The 16,467-nt window shown below is 48.9% G+C and overlaps 1 protein-coding gene across 4 annotated transcripts in view; it reads left to right on the top strand.

Annotated features, from left to right (window-relative positions):
* Positions 1-16,182, top strand: part of ARHGEF9 (Cdc42 guanine nucleotide exchange factor 9) — a 192,449-nt gene extending 176,267 nt beyond the window's left edge. For 3 of the 4 annotated variants that reach the window (XM_063416580.1, XM_063416583.1, XM_063416584.1), the window contains 3 exons: positions 1,473-1,716; positions 2,365-2,433; positions 12,326-16,182. In XM_063416580.1, the coding sequence (XP_063272650.1) occupies positions 1,473-1,716; positions 2,365-2,433; positions 12,326-12,507 (495 nt within the window). In that variant the 3' untranslated portion in view covers positions 12,508-16,182. The remainder of the gene's footprint in view (positions 1-1,472; positions 1,717-2,364; positions 2,434-12,325) is intronic. The other variant, XM_063416581.1, reaches the window with a different exon arrangement.
* Positions 16,183-16,467: the final 285 nt, after the last annotated feature.

Below are 16,467 nucleotides of genomic sequence, written 5' to 3'. Positions count from 1 at the left end.
AGGTTTTTGTACAAGATATTTGTTAATGGAATTCCACCCCCACCCCACCCAGGGTATTCCAAAGCAGTCAGGATTTAAAGCCTGTGAGCTTCTGGCCAGTCTTGTGATAGTTAATACTGTCTGGCAGATTCATGAGCAAGTTTGCTAAATCATTATGATGTAGAGTTTATTTTCCAAGATTAATTTGTTTAAAATAGTACCTGCTGCTTATCTTGAAAAAGCCTCACTGTTAAATATTATTTCAATAAAAAAAGCGCTGTACATTGCCTTCATTTTTCCTCTCAAATGAATCCTTTGACATAGCATTTATCTTTTGGGCATGCTGAAAAATCCAAAGGTATTTAGGTTAAATTGATTTAATATACTTAAATATTGCTTTAGAGAGTGGCTAGAGGAAGGGAATCTTGATTGTGTGTTGCTGAATTTGGTTTTACATAAATTGAATCACCTTGTGTTGCCATGACTGGAGAATTAATATTCTGTTTTCTGACGATCATCTCCTGTTATCTGAGATAACAGGCACAGAGATATGGGGCCAATGGGGAATTTACTTTTCCCTTCCCAACACAAAGAAATGAGCTGTTGCTGAAAAACAGGGAATAACCAACTGAGGAAGGAGGTGAGCATGAACAGGTTTGGTTGAAAAGGTTATGATTACCAAGGAGAGAAAAAGAAAAAAAGCAAAGCTGGATCAAGTGGTTAAATCCAGGGTGGAATGAGAGCAGAGGTAGGTTGGGAGTGCTGTGAGCTGACAATCAGGGTGGTGTCTCAGCAGTGTTGGAATGGGAAATGGGCCCCAAGGAGAAGGGCCAGAGACCAGCCCGCCCTGGGTGTGGGAATGTGTGTGGAAAACAGGTCTGGAGTGGGCATCCTGTGCTGCCAGAGCACTGATGGCTCCTGAGTGCTGCTGGGGGCCCCTGGTGGGCCTGTGCCTCACATTTCTCACCCTGTGGAGCAGAACCTCCCATGTGGAAATGCTGGAACTTGTCACCTACTCGAAGCATTTTGTTGTGCCTACAGACTGAACTTTGCAGCTCAGGCATGTGTGGTTTGTTTTTGTCTGCCCGTGGTCTGGCCTGTTTGGCCAGCAAGAGATGGGTTCAGAGCAGGTGAGGTTGGGGGGATCAGGCCAGGTTTCACCATCACTTCTCTCTCTCCCTCAGCTCTCCCAGGAACTGAAGGATCTGAGCAGGTTTCACCATCACTTCTCTCATTTCCTCAGCTCTCCCAGGAACTGAAGGATCTGAGCAGGATTCACCATCACTTCTCTCTTTTCCTCAGCTCTCCCAGGAACTGAAGGATCTGGCCAGATTTCACCATCACTTCTCTCTCTCCCTCAGCTCTCCCAGGAATTGAAGGATCTGGCCAGATTTCACCATCACTTTCTCTTCCTCAGCTCTCCCAGGAATTCCCTGCTGGGCTCAGGCTCTCCATGAGATCTCACCATGGTCCCTGTCTCCCTTTCTCTGCAGGATCTGATCCGAAGGGATATCCTGTATTACAAAGGGCGCATAGACATGGATAAATATGAAGTGGTGGATATAGAAGATGGGAGAGATGATGACTTCAATGTCAGCATGAAGAATGCCTTCAAACTGCATAACAAGGAGACTGAGGAAATGCACTTATTCTTTGCCAAGAAACTGGAGGAGAAGTTACGATGGCTTAGAGCTTTCAGAGAAGAGAGGAAGATGGTAAAAGAAGATGAAAAGATAGGTGAGGAATGTGGAAATGAATCTGAAAGGAGGTTGTTGGTAGTGTTTAATTTAGCCCCAATGGGTGGAGGAGCCCACATTTTCTTTGTGGTAGAATTACAGTTCAACCTTGTTGTCATGTCCTTGGTTGCTCTCCTAGTCATAAATAGGTCTCGTTCCTAATTTCAGTTACTGCTCTTTTTGGCCCTCAGTAAACAAATGCTGCCCATATCTCAAGCCTGGAGCTCCATGGGTGTGTGGGAGAGGGAAGGCTTTGGCCATTCACCTTCAGGGTCTCCTGGCTGCATCCTCCTGCTCTGCTTAAGGACGTTTCATGCAGAGGGGAGGCAGCAAAGGCAGTGAGAGCCCTTCCCTTGCACCAGCCCCAAAGCTGACTGTGACCAGTGTCAGTCCAGGCTCAGCTTGTTGCTCAGCTCTAAAGCATAGAGCATTATTTATGACACTGTATAAATAAAAGTGGCTCTAATCTTACTTTTCATCCAGCCCCTGCACAAGTGAGATTAGGAGGAGGCCAAGGAAGAGTTGCTTTTCAGTAGAACACTCAGAGCATTCCGTGTTTGGAAACAGTGCAGAGCACCCCCCTCCCCAAAAGGAAACGAGGCTTTGTGAGCAACCTTCTGAATTGTGTTTGCCGTGTTCCCTTTTCCAGGCTTTGAAATTTCTGAGAATCAAAAGCGGCAAGCGGCAATGACAGTAAAGAAAGTCAGTAAGCAAAAAGGTAACCGGCAACACGCTCTGTGCCTGGTGATGTGAGGGTGGAGCGGGCTGGGCTGAATCCTGCTGGGTTAGGATCCAGCATCCCCTCAACTTCCCCCTCCCTTCTCTTTTTATATCAAATACCGTTTGTGCTTTGTATCCTTCCTTAATGTATCTGTGGGCCAAATTAATCTCTGGTCGAAGGTGGTTGAAAGCCAGTGGAACTGCACCAGAGATGAATTTGAACTCGTGTCTCCAGTCTGATGTCCAGAAGCTGTCCCTGGGGGCAGAAATCTATCTCAGTTGTTTATCTCAGGCTGAAATGGGAGTGAGTGCGGAGGTGTGTAGAGGTTCTGCTAATTCCCAAAGTCTCCCATTAGCAAAAAAACCAACCAACAAACAAAAAACCCTAAAATGCTGGAACTGGGGAGGGAGTACCCCTTTCCTGCTGCTGGAAAGGAAAGGGACACTCTTGTTTCCTGGGGCTGCCTGTAACTTTTTCAAGACAGCACAGTAGCTTCAACTCTAGGAAATAAAGTGTTTTAGTAAAGACATTGTACCTCTGGAATGTCAGATTCATTTCCCCAGCCAGGCAGGCTGCAACCAGAGTCTCAACTGGCCACAGCCAGTGTTAATTCTCTCTCGCAATAACTCTTGCAGCTACAGGTTTGGAAATACTCAACACAGAGGGAAGGTCAGAGAGGTCGTTCCTCAAATTCTCCAAAGCTTCACACAGTCATGGATGTATTGATTTGTTACCAAAGTACCATAGCACAAGTAGGCCTGCAAGTGGGGTTTGAGAGAGCTCCTCAAGGCTTGGCTCAGGTCAGGTGCAGGCAGGTTGGTCCCCGCTCTGTGCAGGTGTTCTGGGGGTTTTGCAGAAGTTGAAAGAGCTCTTTGCTTTCTGCCTCACCTGTGTGTTGTCTACTGGCTTTGCTGGTCCAGGAGTGGTTTGCCAGGCCAGCTGTGAACTCCTTGGTTTGCTGTGTCTCTCCATTGTCATCAGTCTTCTCCTCTCTACTAACTTCTTCTGTTGTCTCCTGAGATGTTCTTTAAAAACTCCTGGCCAGGTGTCCTAAGCTCAGAGTGTGCACGCCCAGAGCAGGGCCAGGTGCCTCACGCTGTCCCCGTGCCCTGGCACAGCCCCTCAGCACCTGCATGTCTGTCCCTCAGCCCAGGAGCATCCCCAGGGCTCGTGGAACTGCACAGTGAGAGAGCCTGACTTGCATGACTGCCATGACAAAACCAGGTCCAGTTATTGCTAGCTGTTCAGTTCATTCTGTTATTAATTAATAGAGGTATTAATTAATAATTGTGCTGTTCAGCCAGTAAGTGACACAGTTCAGAGGTGCCTGAGCATGCCTGCCAGTATTCCCATGTAAATCACTGGACTTGCATCCTGACAAATACAATCTGCCTGACAGGGCTTGTGTCTCACACAGCAATTGCTCTCTGTCTGCTCTCTTTGTCTTTCTCTCTCTTTCTCTCTGAGATGAAAAAGGAGGGGTTGTTATCTCGGGCTTCTCGGACTATGAAATTCATTAGCTCCTAAAACAGCAGTCAGCATTTCTGTAGTGAAGAATGAGCTTAGGCTGTGGCACTGGCAGTTCTTTTTATGGGATTAAGTCCTCGAGCCAGACAGAAGTTCAGTCACACCCCAGCACCGAGTTAAGCACAGCCTGGTTGGTTTTAGGATGTGAAATCTGAAAAACAACAAACAGGGTCATTAAAACAGTAGCTCTGTATGCTTTGCCCTACACTGTGGTGATCATAGCCCAGTCTTAGGTTGATTAAATTAAATATTGACACTGAGAACTCCTAGTTCTGTTATTCTGTAGTTTGTCTTGTGCCCAAGACCCAATGAGAGGTGCAAGGCTGCCCGAGCAGGGAGCTGCTGGCACTGCTCAGAGGAGGGAGGTAGGAGGAAACTCCTGAGAGCTGCCTTTTGGGGACTGATCTTTTAAACCTTACCCTGTGCATTTTACAGATATTGACAACATTTTATTTTGCCAAGACCTTGGCAGCACTTGGGGCTGCAGGTGTGCCCGTGCCAGGGGCTGCTGCTGCCTCTGCCCTCCTGCATCACCACAGGAGTGTTGGAAAGGGCTTGGAGCTGCTTTTGGAGCATCAGCTGCACCTGAAAAGCAGGGAAGCCCTTCAGAGGGAGGATCAGGTCGCTGTATTCAATAGAAGTATTTATTTATTTAAATGCAGGATGATCCCAATGGCTGCAGCAGCGCTTGACAGCTCGAGGTGCTGCCAGCCCAGCTCCTGTGTCACAGGATGCCTATTACAGACTTGTTCCTAGATTATCTCACTTGTTCCCTGCACCTCTTAAATGGGAAACCATGGTAATTCCCCTGTCACAGAACACTTAAGGAAGAGAGAAAAGCCGTGAAGGAGGTGAAATGGAAAATGCAATCAACTTTGTTAGAGGTGAAGCAGAAAAACATTTTTCAAATAGTATAAACTGCTGCTTATTTCATGCACTGTTGTACCACACCTCCCAGAAGTATTGCTCTGGAGATGGCTGGCATGTGTTTGAGAGGGAGGCATTTAAACCTCTGCTGGCTGCAGCAGGAGAGGGGGAGAGCAGCTGAGAGCAGCAGATGAAACCTTACAGCTCTGCTCTTCAGAGAACAGGACCTTGATCCAGGTGATGCAGTGAGAACACTCTGCGAGTGTTTGAAGGAGTATTTGATGCCCAGCTGAGGGTGCTGTGTGGGGCAGCAGCTCCTCGTGGCTCTCAGGTGTGCCCAGCAATGCTGGCAGGGCCAGGCTCCCTGCCAGACCCACTTAATGATGGGCAATATCCCAGGATTTGCACTCCTTATTGGATTGGGCAAAACGTAACCCTATTAGACCAGGTGCCTTAAGACAGCATTAAACCAATTTTTGGCCTTCTTTAAGTCCATTAGGCATCCAGGGAATGGGTAGTGCTGGCTCTGCACCTCGCTGATAGAGAAAAGGGCTGGTTGCTGCTGTTTGCCTTTTGCACTGATTGTTGGAGATTCTGCTTCTTGGTTGCTGCCCTTCAGCTTCCTTCAGTGGCAGTGTGGGAACTCAGAATTCAGTCTGGTGTCTCCTGAAAATAGTGAAGTAAAGGGAGAAATTTATTTGTTTTATCTTAGGAAAACACCTGCAGCCAGGCAGGAGGGCAGGTTCTGTGCAGAGCCTGGGTCCCACCAAGGGACATAAGGGTGGCACTGGCCTCTGTGCCAGCACCGTGCCTGTCACTGACTAAGGGAGTGGAAACTGCCCAGAAAATGGATCCCTTATGGGTCTCCAATCCATTCCTAATGTAGACAAAGGTTCATCCAGGGTCATTTTTCCATTTCTAAGCATTTGGAAATGGAAGCTGGTAGAGTGCCTCTCTCCATGGGGGGCTTCTGTTCCCTGGCCGTTTGTGATCCCCCCTCCAAGGGTTGGTGTTTGCAGCCTGAAGGAACCCTCAGTCCCTCTCTGATCCCCAGCTCTATCCACAGCAAGCCCCTTGCAGGACAGCCTGTCCATAGAAGGGATGTTTGTTCATATTCCTAGCAGCTGCCAGCCAATGGTGTCAGGAATTACAGGCCCTTCCAGGAAGGAGACTCCATTCTCACTTCCCACTTTTGGAAAGAAGATGTCTGTTGAGATTTAAAGAAGTGGCCTTAGTGTGAGCTGGGCGTGTTTCAGCTCAGGAGAGCTCTTGAGCCCCACATCCAGCTCCTCTCCCTGCCCTGTGCACACTTTCCCCAGGAGGTGCCTTCAGCCCTGACAAGTCTTTGGGATGAGGGAAGCAGAGATTCAGTCAGCATCACCTGAGAAAGATGCTGTCACTAAACCTGCCCGTGAACACTCAGCCATGGAATCCCAGCAGGAGTTAAATCATCAGCCAGCATGAACTGCCTTGGCCTGTCACCAAACACCCTCTGAATCACTGGATTTTCCTGTTAATTTATTCCTTTCTGATCACTTGAGCTCACAGCCAACTATGTCATAAAAACCCTGACCCAGACAAGCAGCAGCTTCTCTGACTTCCCACACTTCTGCACTTGAGGCTCTCCAGCAACTCTGCACAGCAGAGCTGGGCAGGACGGGGCTGACCAGGATCCCTCCCGTGGTTCTCTGGGCTGTTTAATCCCATTTATTGCATCCTCCTTGCTGATAAGATTGACGTGGCCCTGTCGTGTTTCCCCATCGATTCACATGTGTAGGCACAGCCTCGGGGGATTGCAGGAGCCTGAGCAACCACAGCCCAACTGCTTGAAAACAAAGAGGGGCATTTGCATTTTCGGATAATCAGGGTCACTTCCCTCTCTTGGCAGCACAGGAGGTGAAAGAAGGGAGCTGATGGTGTTGTCAGTGGTATTTCCCCACAGATCCAGGGCAATCTCGGAGCTTACCCCATTTGTAAAATCCAGACCCTACCAGCTCTCTGTGCTGTGGGTCCACAGCACCCTCCCACCGATGGCATCTGGAATGCAGCTGGAGTCCTCAGCATCCTCCAGGAATCAGTCAGATTTAATTGAAACAATCCAAACCAGCTAAATTAAAAAGGTTTTTACCAGCTAAGGCAAATCAGGAATAACCCCTCATCTGGGGGGCCTCTGTGGGTGGTTCTGGTGACACTGAGTAAGCCCCCCAGAGCAGTTTTTTGGTGGGACGTTAATGGCCCTCGTGGGAAGAGCCAGGGTGATGACATCAGTGACATGTTGAGATTCCCACTGAAATACGTTTGTGAGCCCACATAGTCCTGCACCTCGAGTTTGGTGAGGGGTTTTAGGAAAGAGTTGCTCCCCAGAGGCTGTAGTACCATTCCAGAGCTGAACTGAGCTGTGTGATCAGCCTGCAGGGTGCTGGAGGAGAGGGGGGCTGTACAAACACAGAATGGCAGAAATCAGTTCTCACCCAGCTCTGATGGATAAAGCCCCAGTGTCATTTATTCCATCTTGCCTCGATTAGCTTTTCTTATCACACGAGGAATCATTATCTTAATGTCTGCTCTAATGACATCAGGCTGCAGCAGCAGACTTGATAAATAGACTCCAGAGGGTCGGGTTAGCTCAGCGTGTGTAGGTAGATGCTGTGGTTGTCTGGGGAACATCAGGACATGAGATGACTGTTTCCTCCTGCATTTCTCAAGCTGCAGCCAGCCCTCTCCCTCCTGAACAGAGAAGGGAGGTTCGTGGTTAGACAAGGGAGCCAAGGCATGTTCTCCTCACTGGTGCCATCCCTGGGAATACCAGGGCCTGGAGTGAGATCCTGCCTGTGTAAAGAGCCGTGGCTGGGGCACCACTGAAACTCCTCTGCAGCTGGGCAAATGCAGCCAAGTGAGAGCTGGGTGGTTGAGCAGGGAGGTGTAAAGGGAGGAAATGCAGCTGGTCAGGAGTGCCTGGGGAGGCAGAGGGTTCCTGTTCACAGCTGCATCCTCACCTCGGGGACAGCGTGCAGGGCTGTCCTTTGCCAGCCCTGCTGGTGGCCCAGGGAGTGGTGGGGCAGTGCTTTGAGATCCTCTGTTGAAATGTGCTGAAGAGGGCAAAGGGCTGCACCCACCCAGCCAGTTGTGCTCACTTCTTTAACTTAAACTCGTTGCTGTGACAGGAGTAATTAACCATACAACAATTAGTGCTCTGGAGGCATGTCCCTGGCTGCCCCACATGTGGGGGTTATGATATTTAGGAGGAAACTGGATTTGTGGGGGTTTTGAGCATTTCCTGAAGGATGCAAGTTGGCTGAGCTGCTGTTGAGCTCTGGGGGAGCTGGAAGGTTCCTTGGGCAGCACTGGCCAGGGCAGAGCTGCCAGCAGGGGTGGCGATGTCACTGTCACCTCCCCAGCTCTGGCTAATGAGCAGCGTGAGACCTGGACAGCACGGTGGGGGCAGAGCCCGGGCAATAACAGCTGATCAAAGGATAAGCTAAAATCTCCTAGGTGGAGGATGGAGTGAACAGCTTGTAAGGCAAGTTTCCATGGTTATGTGGAGGAGATGTGCGTGTTCCCGTGTCTGTGTGTGTGAGCCCGGGAGGGGCCGTGTCCTGCTGGGTGATCCGTCTGCACGAGTCCCTGTGCACTGCCTGTGGGTTACCAGCATGCTCCACGTGCTGCTCAAATCGTGTCGTAACCTCAAAGAGAAGAGACACTTTGAAAAAAACCCCAAACCTCAACCCCCCCACCCTCAACCTAGAAGGGAAAAACGAGACAGTTTTAAATCTTTTTAATTGTTTCCTTCTGAGCTGAGAAATCCGAAAGGCTCCAAGTGACGTTGCCTGGTGCTATAAAAAGACATTATTTCAAGTGACAGCGCAGCATCTCTCACCAGTTTTGTCTAGCCAGATTCTGAATCTGGGAATTTTCTTGAGCAGCTCTCCCGAGCCCCGCCCTGGGAGCGATCCCTGGGTGCAGCTGCAGCCGCGCTGCAGAATGAGGCACGGACCAGCAGAAGGAGCTCCAGCTCTGCCCGTGGGGTGGAGTTGGCCGCTGTGCCTGGAAATCGTTGCTTATCCATCGATTCTTCCCTTTGTGCTTTGAATTCCGCTCGCCACGCTACCCAAAATTGCCTTGGAAAAGAGCTTTGCTCGTTTCTTCCTGGTGAATTGCAGCGGAGTTATGGCTTTGCATATTAAAAAAATGTCCCTCAAGAGACAATTTTGCACGATGGCACCGAGTTCTGATGAGGAAAAAAAACACTTCAGAACAGAAAAATACCTGCCTGCCAGACTTTTCCAGAATTGCTCTTTCTTAGGATTTGAAGATGTCCAGATTAGGTGAATCTTCCCCTCCCAGTTTCTGTTTTCCAGAACATGGAGAAGTCATTCTTGGGACACCTGAGGCTATGGCAAAGTGCTGTAAGGAGATGCATTCTGTAATTACCAGAGCACAATGGTTTTATTTGCATGTCCCACACAACGCTGCATGTCCTTGAGATCCACAGGTTTGATCCCTCAGGCCATGGGATAAGTAAGAGAAATGTGAAACCTTCAGCTGCTGGAAGATGCAGGTGGAACCTGCCAGGAGCTGTTGGCATTCATCCAGCCCAGATGTTGATTCCAGTAGCCCAAATCCACAGGCCACATGTACAACTGTGGGAAGAGCAGCTTTACTGAGGGAAGGGGCAAGCTGTGCATGGGTGTGTTTCAAGCAAGGACAGGACATTTTTCAGGAGTTTTGGGAAAGAACTGAACAGGGTTTGGTGGTGATCTGGCCAGGGGAGCCTGTCCTTTCCCCTTTTGAAGAAGACAGACTGTGGATTCCAATCCTTGCAGCCACTCCATCTCTGTCAGTGGACATCAGCAGACTGGCCTTTCTCTACTTCTTCAGCTTTCCAAGTGCACAGCATTCTGCTGATCCAGGAGATTTCCCAGCATTTTGTATCATCATTAAAATACATTAGTTCACCCTCCCCAAATTGGTTTAGAGGCAGTAAAGAGCCCAGCCACAGGATGCCAAAGCCATGGGACCATGTCACTAAAGCAAGGTGGCTTTAAAGACTTCCAGAGTTAAAAACAATTTCTGTGGCCCCTCCAGTAACAGCTTTAGATTCACAGCTCTTCTGTTGTAGAACATGAGTAATTTTAGTGGCACAAGGACCGTTTGCCTTTGAGATAATTCCTGGTCAATCTGAGAGCCAAAGCAGATTTATTTCCCAACTCTAGCCCTCTAGCCATGTAAGCACCTGTAACAGATCCTAACATTCCCACAGATCCTAAAATCCCTCTCCAGTCTCTGCTGGGAAAATTGGCCTCCAGGAGAAGGTTGACATTCCCGGATGGGCTCAGGGCTGGAGTTTGCCCTCTGCAGTTGGTCTCACTGGCCAGCCTGGAGATGGGCAGCTCACAGCAGGACAGTGCCAGGAGAAGGGATGGGAGAGGTGGGTAGAGGAGAGCTCAGTGCCCTGCTCTTGTGGGTTTCAGTCACACAGTGGTTGAAATCCAAGCTGTTCCTTGGAGTTCTGTGCCAACCAGGGTGGTGCAGAAGTTGTGCCAGGTTTCCTGCAGCTGCCCCTGCCCAGGGGTGACCCCAGCACAGCTCTGGGGCTGCCCTCGGCTCGGCAGGTGGGAGACAGGAGCTGGGGAAGACAGAGTAGAGAAGTCATTGATGAGTAACCATTCCAGCATGCAGGTGGAGAACATCTCCAGGTCGATCTTTCCAAGTAAGTTTGAAATACTAATTGTGATGAATTTGTTAATGAGTGTGAATCGCAGAGTGGTTTTTGCCCACTGTGAGGAATAACCTTGGTTATTCTCTACAGTGGACAGAGAACTCCACAAAACACAGTAAAGAAGGAGAAATCAGATAGACATACTCAAGACATCTCCATTTGGTCTGAACCTTTTGAGGATTTTCACCCTAGATCAGTAAATTCTGTAGCAGGGAGAGGCGACTCAATTCTCTTCCCTAAGGACACGCTTTAGCTCCTGCCCCAAAGAGGTCCTGCCTGAGCAAGCAGCACCTGGCCAAGCTTTGTGGTGAGCTCTGTGGGTGCCCCCGTGAGGTTTCCCTCTGTGTCAGTGCCCGTCGTGTGCCGCCGTCCGTGCCCGGCCAGCGCTGGTGTGTCTGTGTGTGCTCGGAGCCGCATTGCTGTGCACACCTTGCTCTGGTACCTGGGCGCTAATCACCGTATTTTGCCTTCTCCAGCACCTTCCCAGCCGAGGATCTCAAAGTGTTTTACAAACATTAATTAATTTAGCTTCACAACCCTCCTGTGAGGTAGGTGGGGGATGCCACGCTGTCCAGATGAGGACACTGAGCTGCTGGGGGACAGTGGCCTGGCTGCTGTGGTTAAAGCCCGGGGAGGCGACGGCCCCCTCCCGCAGAAGGAAGAGCAGTTCTGCATGATCCAGAGATGGCCAGAGCTTACAGCAAGCTGCTCCACAGCCCTGCTCCTCTCTCCTTCCTGCAGTCGTGGTTTCCAGCCAGCCCCGCTGCCCCGAGGCTGAAGGAGGGGTTGTCCTTGTGGGGAAGGACATGCAGACTGTGTCACTGTGCCCTGTAGGCTGTGCTTCGGTGGTGACACACATCCCTTCTGTTCCACTTCAGTCACCCAGAGCCACCCTTTACGCACCATCCTTTACCCCTCGTTCTGTGGGAGAGCTGTAAGGGCAGCATCCCCTCTCCCTGTTCCTGCACAGGAGCTGTGGCTCACCTGTGTGGGAATTGAACATCTCGACCTAAAAGCATCGCCTTGCCAGTCCATCCATTGCTGCTACCAGTTTGGTCTGAGCAGAATCCGCCTTTTCTGCGTTGTGTGCAGCCGTTTTTGGGCTGAAACCAGACTGGTGAATTGAGAACAAACCCTATGGAAAAGTCCTAAGCTGTTCCTAAAGAGGCGTTGTCCTCTGTGTAGGCGCATCCCTGCAGGGTAGGGCTTCTTCCACAGCGGCTCCGCTCCGTTCCGTGCGGGAAGCGGAGCGGGCGGCGCTCGGGCCGTGCTCGGGGCTGGTCAGCGGGGCGTGTTGGGGCAAGGCTGTTCTGCAGGGAGAGCTGGGAGGGAGGGCGAGCAGGAGCTCGGAGCAGGCCTGGGAAATCGGAGCGGGATGAGCCGGCCTCGGCGGGGCAGGGCCTGCCCGGCTCTCCTCGCTCACACAGGACTTTTCCATCAGGGCGGGCACAGCCATGCCCGGCAGAAGTAACAGATCCTGTCCGGCCTTGGAGCTTTGGGTAGGGAGGCAGCTCGGAGCTGAGAGGTCAGGCAGGCAGCACGTTCTGGAGACTGGCCAGCCCTGCACGTCCTGGCTGTGGGACCCGGTTAAGGAGCGATGAGGAGCGATGAGGAGCGATAAGGAGCGATGAGGAGCGATGAGGAGCGATAAGGAGCGATAAGGAGTGATAAGGAGCGATAAGCAGCAATAAGCAGCAGTAGCATGACGAAGAACGACTGCTGACCCGATTGCTCTTTGACTGATCTGTTTCTTTTTCCCCCCAATCATCGATGCAGGTGTGAGCTACTCCAAGTCGGTTCCTCCAGCCTACCCACCACCCCAGGATCCATTAAATCAGGGACAATACATGGTGACAGATGGCATATCCCAGTCCCAGGTCTTCGAGTTCACCGAACCCAGACGCAGCCAGGCACCATTCTGGCAAAACTTCAGCAGGTTAACACCATTCAAAAAATAATACCTAGAGAGATGGAGAATTTTAACTTAAAAGAACTAAAATTTAAAAAATAAAAATAAATAAAATTATATTTATAGATGGACCTTTTTTCGGAGAAGCACTGTTGCAACTAAATATATATACATATATATATGTATACACACATTTTAAAAATAATAATTATATATATATATATATGTATATATATAGAAGGACCAAAAACTTTTTTTGTTGTTTTTGGGAAGTAATCTGCTACTAGATACTAGGAAGCACCAATGATTTCTAACCATGTGACCTGTTTTATTTTATTTTACTCCATTTGTTGGACATCTCTTTTTGTTGGGGTTTTTTTTCCTGTTTTCCTTCATTTCCATCCAAGTCGTCACTTGCATCCCAGAATGCTTTCTCGCTTGTGTGACTCCGTCATGGAACTTCCTCATGGACTACATCGGTGTACATTTTCTTTGATTTTATTTATGGGGGGGTGTTGTTTGTTTTTTTGGAGTGCTGGGAGGTCTGTGCTCCCTGTCCCTCCCTCCCGTCCCTGCCCTGGCTGTCCCCAGCCCCTGCCCGGGGCTGTCCCCGTCCTGCATCCCCCGGTCCGACTCGTGCCTGTCTGGATGTGCTCCCTGTGCTCCCGCTCCGCTGCGCAGTATTTCTCTGGCTTTAACTGTTCTCCTGTGGGCAGGTGAAACCCAGCAGAAGGGCAAGCAGCTGTTTAGGAAGTCAGAGATGGGTTTTCCTCAGTTCATCTTTTGCGGTTTTTTAAGCACTTGTCTTTTTCTCAATTCGGTGTGATTTGTTCACACTCGGAGTAAGACTGAGAAAAGAGAATCGGGGGCTTTTCTTCTTTTTGCTTTGTTTCTGTGGGCTTATCTTTGATTTATTTTCTTTTCAAGCTGAGACACTTGAAAAGCCCACTCCTATCTTTGTTTTCCATGCAAAGATAAAAGCTTAAAACCCAATGGCTTCATGCCTCCATTGCAGAGAGGAAAATTGGCTCCGAGGCTCCGACAAGCGGCCAGTTTTCTGTCTTCAGGAACTAAGGTCCCATCCTTTGGCCACACTCAGCCTGCACAGCAGCACCCAAACCAAGCAGTAATTCCCATTTGTAGGAGCAGTGACCCCAAAAGTGAGGCCCGTGGCTGCTCCCAGCGCCCACCCCGGGCCGGGTCCCCCCGAGCTCTGCCCCGTTAGTGGAAGGATCCTCGCCCCAGCCCTGGCAGTGCCCAGCTGAGGTTGAACCCCGAGGAGCTGAGAGCTGCCCTGCTTGCAGGAGCCGTGGGTGTGCCTGGGCAGGGTGGCCGTGGTTCTGTGCCCAGTCCCAGCTGGTGCTGGTCCAGTCCAGGCCCCTCCGTGGCTCCCGCAGGGTCAGCGCCGTGGGTCTGGACGGGTGGAACAGCCCAACCCTCCAGGTCTCTTTCTCTCTCTTTTTCTCCCTCTGGAGATTCACAGCTCTATTTTTAAAGACCCCTCCTACAATTTCAACCTTAAGTACATTTGTTTGCAAGTGCAGGAGCTTACGGTTAAGCTTGTAAAACAGACCATTGTCAGGAGGAGGATTTTCTTTTTTTTCCTAGGGCAAATGAGACTGTTTAACCAGATTTAGAAGATGAACTTTAAATCTTTGCAGAGCTATTCTGCAAGCTCCTTTGAAAATGTGGGATGAAGTGATTGATCACGGTATTTGTCATTTTCTTTGGAATCTGATCCAGCACATAAGCACCCCAGGACAAAGAGTGTGGAGATACTTTTTCTTTTTTGCCCCTAAGAAATGGAAGTGAATGGGAAGAGCAGAGAGTGTGGTTTCATTGTTTGCATGGAGCCTGTTTTATTTCAGGGCATATCACAAGGATGGCATTATTTTTATTTAAATCCAAAAATAATCTCTCTTATACTTTTGAATAATCTAGAAACTCAATAACCAGCAAAGCCAGATTAGTACTTTGAAGAGGAGGAGTGGCCCTTCTGTGACAAGCAGTAGGCAAACGCCAGGATTCCCAAATAGGAAGCAACCCAGTTTTATATCAGAAATTATTTTTATGCTCTTTTGTATGTTTGCATTTTTATGGCTAGATTTTAATATGGGATACATAGCAAATATTGTTTTGTTTCTTTAACAGAATGGGTATTTAAAGCAGTGCATGAGATGGGTTCTCGTCAGTTAACTGAAATGTTTTACTCTTTCTGAATGGCTGGAGAAAGGCAGACAGAGAGAGAGAGAGAGAGAAAGAGAGAGAGATTCCAAAATGTTGTCAACATGATAAAAATTTCACTTACTCCTTTTGCCTTTTTAACTGCTTAGGGAAAAAAAAAAAGCCAACAAGTAACGAGCACATTAGTTAAGCCTGTTCATTTACTGTTTTGTGCCTCAGAGAGTGAGAATGAGACATCCATAATTTTTATGAGAAGATGCTTCCTAAATATTCAGCACTAGGAAAAAAGAAACACCACCGCCACACCATTATTTGCATCATAAATCAAGATCTGACAAGGCCACTTGTTGGACTCGCAGCTTCTTTGTTAAGTGGGAAGCCCGCCCGGGGCAGCGCTGCTCGTGCTGGCGCTGGCACTGCGGCCGCAGGGACGAGGGGCTTGGCTCTCGGGCCTTCAAGAAAGCTCTTCCCCTCCATAAATTGCCAAGGTGCTGCAGGAGATGGAGCATTGGCACAAAGAAGAACCAGCACTGGGTCCCATTGAGCCCCTGCTGTGGCTGTCCCAGCAGGGAGCAGGGCTGGAGCGTGTGTGTGACAGCAGCGCCCGTGCAGATGGGGGTGACTTGACTGAGCATCTGATACAGACTTTTCATTCCAATGCCAGACAGGAGGAACCCACTTCCCATTCCATATGCAGAAACAAGAGAGTTGTAACAAACTTACATGTTTACGGTATTTCTCTGGCTGAATCTATATATATATATATAAAAATAAAAAGAAACCCTCTTCCCTAGGTAAATGACATGCATTACCCTTAACCTAGACACTAGAACAGAGGATCTAAATTCAAGACTTTCGCCTCCCCACCCTCTCCAAAAAGTCAAACAAGAACCAACCTAGGTGCATCTAACAGTTGTAAATAGAAAATACTACATAGAGAAATATATTTGAAATTTGTTTCAGTTTCTGGATTGGCACCAGCCATCCATTGCAATGTTATTGATAGTACACTGTGGTGCTTTGGGTTTCTGGTTTTGTTCTCTTTATGCTCTGTCATCTTTTCATTGCAGCTACATTTCAGGGAACATGTATATTTAGTAGCTATTGTAAGTTCTGCATGGCATCACCAAGCTTATTTTTCCTTAAGAAGAAAAGAAGAGTCTGTAGGAGCTTAAAGGCACTATGACGACAGGGACTTGTAGCAGAGAATTTAAAAAAAAAAAAAAAAAAAAGGTTTTTAAAATTCTAGTTTGAAGCCAAATACTGATATTTTAGTGCTTTTGGGGTTTTAACAGTAAGAGCAAAAAAAAAAAAAAAAAAAAAAAAAGAAAAAAAAAAAAAGAAAAAAGGATTTTGGTAACCCAGCTGATCCGCACTTGCCAGTTTTATTATTTTGTTTATATTGGACTGTTTGACCCTGTCAAACAAGTGTCAAAGTTGTGTGTATAAAACAAAAAAAAAAGTGTTAAAAAAAGTGTTGTAAAGACACTGAGCCTTATGAAAATATTTATGGAATTAAATAAAAATAAGTGAAAAGGCATCTGAAGGCATTTTAAATCATTTTCCTCAGAGCGGGGTCACCCTTCTCCCAAGGCTGAGCACGGGGCGGGGCTCCCGTGGCCATCGAGACAGTCGTGTGCCACCAAAAAGTAGAATAGTCCTGGAAAAATCGCCCTTTGTGCCCTCCCTGGGGCTGCTCCGAGAGGACTCGGATCAAGCGCGGGGTTCAGTGCTGTCCTTGCCCGCTCGCAGCCCGGGGCCTGCGGGCAGACAGTGCCGGGAGCGCCCCGGGCCAGAGCGGAGCCTGTGAACAGAGCAGGGCCGG

The sequence above is a fragment of the Prinia subflava genome, chromosome 20 (assembly GCF_021018805.1).
Source record: "Prinia subflava isolate CZ2003 ecotype Zambia chromosome 20, Cam_Psub_1.2, whole genome shotgun sequence".
NCBI lineage: Eukaryota > Metazoa > Chordata > Aves > Passeriformes > Cisticolidae > Prinia > Prinia subflava.
This window is presented reverse-complemented; position numbering and strand designations above follow the sequence as displayed.